The sequence below is a fragment of the Macaca thibetana genome, chromosome 14 (genome assembly GCF_024542745.1).
Source record: "Macaca thibetana thibetana isolate TM-01 chromosome 14, ASM2454274v1, whole genome shotgun sequence".
NCBI classification, from domain to species: domain Eukaryota; kingdom Metazoa; phylum Chordata; class Mammalia; order Primates; family Cercopithecidae; genus Macaca; species Macaca thibetana.
Genome location: NC_065591.1, coordinates 3,089,558 through 3,096,310, shown reverse-complemented (window position 1 = coordinate 3,096,310; position 6,753 = coordinate 3,089,558). Strand labels below are relative to the sequence as shown.

General features: G+C 59.3%; 1 protein-coding gene across 1 annotated transcript; it reads left to right on the top strand.

Moving 5' to 3' along the window:
• Positions 1-1,343: 1,343 nt before the first annotated feature.
• Positions 1,344-5,003, top strand: MRGPRE (MAS related GPR family member E). Its single transcript, XM_050758327.1, has 2 exons — positions 1,344-1,589; positions 3,351-5,003. The coding sequence occupies exon 2, from the start codon at positions 3,404-3,406 to the stop codon at positions 4,337-4,339; it is 936 nt and encodes a 311-aa protein (XP_050614284.1). The 5' UTR covers positions 1,344-1,589; positions 3,351-3,403; the 3' UTR covers positions 4,340-5,003.
• The last annotated feature ends 1,750 nt before the right edge of the window (positions 5,004-6,753 follow it).

Here is a 6,753-nt window from a genome sequence, read left to right as displayed (position 1 = left end):
GTGGGACAATAGGAAGGAATGGAAAAATTGGAAGGGTGGAGGAGCAATTGGAAGGAACAGGACAAGGAAAAGGGTGGGACAATTGGAAGATTGGGACAATTAAAGGCTGGGGTAATTGGAAGGAGTGGGACAATTGGAAGGTTCGGGCATTCGGAAGGGTGAGACAGCGTTAAGATGTAAGACAATTATAAGACATGGAAATTTTGACAGGGTGGGATGGACACTGGAAGGAGTGGCACTATTGGAACTGTAGGACAACTGGAAGGAGTGTGGCAGTTAGAAGGATAAGATATTTGGAACATGTGGGGCGATTGGAAGCACTTCCCCCACACTTCTGGGCCATCCTTGAGTGACCACCCACTGGCAGGGCCTGCAGAGGCATGGTTTGCAGAGCCCCGAGCACCTGGCAGCTCGGATCCTGGTTTAGGAAAGGAGGATTTGAAGTTGAGACACAACTCAGCAAGTGGCACCGCTGCCTATCAGCCACCTGCCTGGCACGGACGTCAGACACCAGCATTGCACAGATGCCAAACGAGCTTTGCATGGCCCCTGCGTTTTGGGGATGGAGGATGCTGGTGTCCTGGGGGATGCCTGCTGATGTCGTGAAAGGTCATAGGCCACGCGTGGGAAACTTGCTCTCACGTGGCTCCGCAAGAGGAGCCTTCAGGCAGAGCACAGAGTGGGAAACGCTTCGGAGCAAATCCCTGCTGCTCCTGCGCTGTACCTTGGAGATTTTTCTAAAGACAAAGAAGAGAAAAGAGTTGCTGGGACCTGGACTCTGGGAGGAACAGAGGTCAAAAAATGACCTTGTATTCTTTTTCTTGGCACGCCCATTGTGATCTCCGCTAAGGCAGGGCACTGGAAGGAAAGACACGGTCTGAAACGAGACTCTTTTCCCTTCTGAGACAAGCAGAAATCATTGAATTCACAAGGTCTCACCCAGCCTGACGCTGCTGTATGTGTTTGATTCTCCTCTGGCGGGGACAGCGCAGCAGCTTCTTGACACCAGCCATCTACTGTGTGCCTGTGAAGGAGGCAGGAGGGACAGCCTCACGCACATCCCCGCTCCTCCCCGCGGTCCGGTGCTGCCTGGAGAGCTGGGGCCGGCAGCCTGTGCTCTGCGGAGAAACAAACACATTTTTGCTGCAAGGACAAGTCCCCTGGTAGCCCGGCACTCGGCCGGCCCCTCCGAGACACAGATGGAGAGAATTGGTCCCTAAAGGGCCCTGCAGGGCTTGGTGTCTCTGAGCCAGGCATGCCGGTGAAGTCACAGCTTGGCTGGGCTCCACCCAGAGATCTCGTGGTTTCCTCCGCCTGCCCGGCCTGCCTGGAAGGCTGCAGGGAGGGTCGGGGTTTCTCTTGCTGTCCACACCTGGGCAAGAGCTGAGCAGTAGAGAAGGTGTCCTCAGAGATACGCCTTCCTGACCAGCCCCGTTCCAGCCGGACGCCGTGTGACTCGGAGGAGCTGGTGGACACTGAACAGGAGCCGCCCAGAGGCTCTGGGGACTGGAGCCTGCGGCTGCAGCCAGGACAGACCCAAGGCCCAGGGTCAGAGCAGGCAGGGTTCGGTGGCGCCTCTGCCCCAAACAGTGAGTAGCGCAGGTGGCTGGATCAAGGTGGGTTCTGGGGCCGGCCCAGGCACTTGGCAATTTCTGGGCTTTTCTGCTGGCCAGACGGTGGCAGGGGCGGGGCGTGGGCAACAGTGGATGCTCTCAACAGGGAGCTCTCCAGGCTTCAGCCTCCGCCCTCTGAGGGCCGCGCCACCTGGTCCGCAGCCAGCCCTGGGCTGACTCCAGAAGAGGACGCTCACTTGGGTGATGGCTCCCCCCACCCAGTGGCTCTGTCTCCTGTCTGCCTTGCTTCCTCCATGATCTAGAGTGTTCCATGCAGGTGCAGACTCTCAAGGGGAGTCATAGGGGCAGCTGGGGATAGGCCCTCTCCTCCCTGCCACACCTGGGCATTGATTCTGGACAGCCTCATGGCTTCTCAGTATTGACTGTCCCGGCAGGACACAGAGCCGCTCCTGGACCACCCAGGGATGGGGAATGCTGTGCCTCCCTCCTGTTCTCTTCCATCATCCTCCCCTGCCTCCTCCCCCGCCTCCTCCCCTCCTTCTCCTCCCTCTCCTCCTCCTCCCTCCTGTTCTCTTCCATCATCCTCCTGGACCTCTTCCCCTCCTTCTCCTCCCTCTCCTCCTCCTCCCTCCTCTTCTCTTCTATCGTCCTCCCATGCCTCCTCCCCTCCTTCTCCTCGTGGATGTCAAGGAAAGGCCTGAAAGAGTTGGGGGCTGCTTTAAGATGATGACGAAGGCCGGGCGCGGTGGCTCAAGCCTGTAATCCCAGCACTTTGGGAGGCCGAGACGGGCGGATCACGAGGTCAGGAGATCGAGACCATCCTGGCTAACCCGGTGAAACCCCGTCTCTACTAAAAAGTACAAAAAACCAGCCGGGCGAGGTGGCGGGCGCCTGTAGTCCCAGCTACTCGGGAGGCTGAGGCAGGAGAATGGCGTAAACCCAGGAGGCGGAGCTTGTAGTGAGCTGAGATCTGGCCACTGCACTCCAGCCTGGGTGACAGAGCGAGACTCCGTCTCAAAAAAAAAAAAAAAAAAAAAAAAAAAGATGATGACGAAAAGCCCCCCAGCCACTGTAAGCTGTCCCTCTGTGGTCACACCACTCATTAGGCATGAGCAGTGCCTCCTGCTCTGCCTTTGACTAAAATAAGGCTGCTCTTTGGGAGGCCGAGGCAGGCAGATCACAAAGTCAGGAGTTCAAGACCAGCCTGGCCAATAAGATGAAACCCCGTCTCTACTAAAAATATAATAAATTAGCTGGGCGTGGTGGTGGTGCACCTGTAATTCCAGCTACTCAGGAGGCTGAGACAGGAGAATCACTTGAACCTGGGAGGCGGAGGTTGCAGTGAGCTGAGATCATGCCATTGCACTCCAGCCTGGGCAACAGAACCAGACTCCATCTCAAAAAAAAAAAAAAAAAAAAGACTGTTCCGAGGATCAAGGCACCACTAGCAACAGGAAGCCCCATGGGTCTCGGACCCTCTTCCCACATCTCCTGGTCCCTGCCCCCACCTGGCCTGCAGGGACCAGCCCCACAGAAGGCCTTTGAGGCCAGGTAACCATGGGGAGGGGAGAAAGGGGGAGACCTTCATCCTGAGTGTCTTAGGGAAGAGAGGCTTAGGTCGGGTGACTGAGGGTGGAAATGGGAGAGGAGTCTCCTCCTGGAGGGTCTCACCATTCCCCTGGTCACCCACCCAACCCTTAGCTATCTCATCTCCCCGATGTCGGGGGGAGAAGGGGCATGGATTCCTGAGCTCCACACTAACTGTTGTGGTTACAGGGGCATCAGGAGAAAGAGCGAGCAGCAGCAGCACCCCCGTCCCCCAGCCTACGATGGAGTCCAGAGAAGCTGGACAGCATGCAGGGGCTGCCGACGGCGCCCAGGAGGATGTGGCCTTCAACCTCGTCATCCTGTCCCTCACTGAGGGGCTCGGCCTCGGTGGGCTGCTGGGGAACGGGGCGGTCCTCTGGCTGCTCAGCTCCAATGTCTACAGAAACCCCTTCGCCATCTACCTCCTGGACGTGGCCTGCGCGGACCTCATCTTCCTTGGCTGCCACATGGTGGCCATCATCCCCGACTTGCTGCGAGGCCGGCTGGACTTCCCGGGCTTCGTGCAGACCAGCCTGGCCACGCTGCGCTTCTTCTGCTACATCGTGGGCCTGAGTCTCCTGGTGGCCGTCAGCGTGGAGCAGTGCCTGGCCGCCCTCTTCCCGGCCTGGTACTCGTGCCGCCGCCCACGCCACCTGACCACCTGCGTGTGTGCCCTCACCTGGGCCTGTTGCCTGCTGCTGCACCTGCTGCTCAGTGGTGCCTGCACCCAGTTCTTCGGGGAGCCCAGCCGCCACCTGTGCCGGACACTGTGGCTGGTAGCAGCGGTGCTGCTGGCTGTGCTGTGCTGCACCATGTGTGGGGCCAGCCTCATGCTGCTGCTGCAAGTGGAGCGAGGCCCTCAGCGGCCCCCGCCCCGGGGCTTCCCCACGCTCATCCTCCTGGCCGTCCTCCTCTTCCTCTTCTGCGGCCTGCCCTTCGGCATCTACTGGCTATCCCGGAACCTGCTCTGGCACATCCCCCACTACTTCTACCACTTCAGCTTCCTCACGGCCGCCGTGTACTGCGCAGCCAAGCCTGTCGTCTACTTCTGCCTGGGCAGTGCCCAGGGCCGCAGGCTGCCCCTCCGGCTGGTCCTCCAGCGAGCGCTGGGAGACGAGGCTGAGCTGGGGGCCGTCAGGGAGACCTCCCGCCGGGGCCTGGTGGACATAGCAGCCTGAGACCTGGGGGCCCCGACCCCAGCTGCAGCCCCCATGAGGCAGGAGGGTGACTTGGGGAAGGCGGTAGGGTCAGAGGCTGGGGCCAGCTGGACCTGGAGGAGGCCTTGATGGGTGGCCCGGTCATGTGCTACCAAATCTGTGACCGTCGGTCCGGAGCACGAGGCTCCCCTGGGAGCAGCTGGAAAGGCGAGGTCTCCACATGCCCAGGCAGGTGGGCTGGGTCTCCAGGGAGAAGGCCCAGGAATGTGCATTTTTGGGAAACCTCCCCAATGGTTCATGCACTGGCACTCGAGAGCTGCTGCTGCTACCCATTCCGTGCTCAGCTGCAGTGAGGAGACCCCGGAAAGGAAGGAAGCAAGGCCAGACGCCAGGTGAGGGGCAGGTCCAGGCCCTCCCACAGCCCTCCTCCCTCCCACTCCAGCTTCCCCAGTGCTGCAGGGGCACCCACAGAGAACACAGCCATTCCCTCAGCTCGCCATGTCCCCTCTGTGGAAGCTAAATTGACCCTAAAATTCAAGACTGCCCAAAACTTGACCCCTTCCCCTGACAAACTGTGTCCAAAGCAGCCAGCAGCCTTTTTGACCCGGGTCCGTTACGTTGTCACGAGTTTTCAGCAGGAAATGCGGTGATACCGCAAAGCCACTCATTCTATCAGCATAAGGGTGTGCATTGATCAAAAGCTGTACCCCCAACCCCAGCACAGATGTTGTGAGGAAAAGCAGGGGCTGAGGCTTCTAGAAGGCTGTGGGGCTGTCCTTGGTCATCAGGCCATTGCTCAAGGCCATGCCACCCAGACCTGGATGATGCAACCCTCACTCGGAGCTTCAGAAAAGCCGGCCCCATGGGTGACCCTGGATATTAGAGGATGCTCCCTGGATGGGTGGAGAGGCTCCTTACAGCCCTACCCAGCAGCCTGCAGCCCTGTCTCCCCACAGGACCCAGGCCTTCAGCAACCGGAAAGCTTCCCACTGGCCCTATACAAGGCAGTTCACCCGCCTCTGTCCTGAGCAGTCCCGCTCCAGAGGATCCTTCTAAGGAAGGAACCCAGGCTTCACCCCTCAATGGGTTTAGAGCTTCCCCTGAGTGCCGGGCCTGGCTGCCATCCAGGAGCATGTGCCAGGGGGTGCTAGAGCGGGGGCTTTGGAGCCCACAGCCTGGGCTGAGCCCTGCTAGCCACCCCACTGTGCCGCTAAGGCCATCTCTGAACATCCCTATGCCTCTGCTTGCTGGTCTGTAAAATATGAGAACCCAGTTCTTTGAGTCTTTGAGACCTGTCCAGCCTCTTGTGAGCCCAAGAGAAATGTTTGTCGATTCTACTGCCACCAACGCCGCCATCCAAGTCCACAGTACAATTCTTAGCCACAGACTAAGGCATCTGAGAGTGTTTTCTTTGATTTCTGCCTCCGGTCTCCATGCCTGGTGATGGAGGGACATTCCCTCTGGGCCATGACTGAGCCTGTCTCCCCTGAGTCTGGGTGTGAGTCGCAAATCCCTGGTCAGCACCCTGGAATCCGGCTCCACCATGGGGGCTGCACCGGGCCCCTCCCAGCCCACACAGTGTGTTCACCCCAGGCTCCCGCACATGCCCAGCAAGCCTGGGTCCAGGTATCCCTTGAGACTAGGAGCCCCAGGGGCTGGACCACCTCTCCTAGAGCACCTCCAGCCCCCACTTGGGGACTTACTTCCTCCCAAATGATCTCTGGCCCAGGATCTGGGCAGGGCCGTCTCTCCCCACCTCCCAAATGATCTCTGGCCCAGGGTCTGAGCAGGCCCATCTCCCCTCACCTCCCAAATGATCTCTGGCCCAGGATCTGAGCAGGCCCATCTCTCCCCACCTCCCAAATGATCTCTGGCCCAGGGTCTGGGCAGGGCCCTCCCTCCCCACTTCCAGGACATGATTAGCAACTTCAGTTCCTTAGCTGGAAACGAGAACAGAAAGGGAAGTGGCGTGTCTGCAAATTCCGCTTTCAGCCCCAGGACATAAACTTCCCCCAAAACAAGAAAGAACCAGGAGGAAAAGCACAGATTCATCTCACGGACATGACCTCACCGTGGACACGATCCCGGGGAATCCTTGTAATAATGTAGGAAGGTGCTCCCACTCTACAGATGAGACCACCAAGGCTCAGAGGGGCAATGTGGCCACTCAGGACCACAAGAAAGCGGCAGAGCCAGAAGGTGACTCCCAGCACCACCCTCCCACCCCACACTCTCCCACCCCACACTGGACCATGGCTGGCTCAGCCCCACACTGGCTCCCCCAACCCTGGCCCCATCCCCACCCAGACCCCTTTGCTGCATAAGGGTCCGGAGAGGTTGGGGACCGTTAGGATGCTCACTTCTTCCCGGAGAGCCTGCCCCCAGCGCCCAGGGGATTGGGGCGACTCTAGATTCCTCCTTATTAGTCCCTTCCT

Coding starts and splice junctions, on each gene's coding strand:
- MRGPRE (XM_050758327.1), top strand. CDS start 3,404: ATGGAGTCCAGAGAAGCTGGACAGCATGCAGGGGCTGCCGACGGCGCC.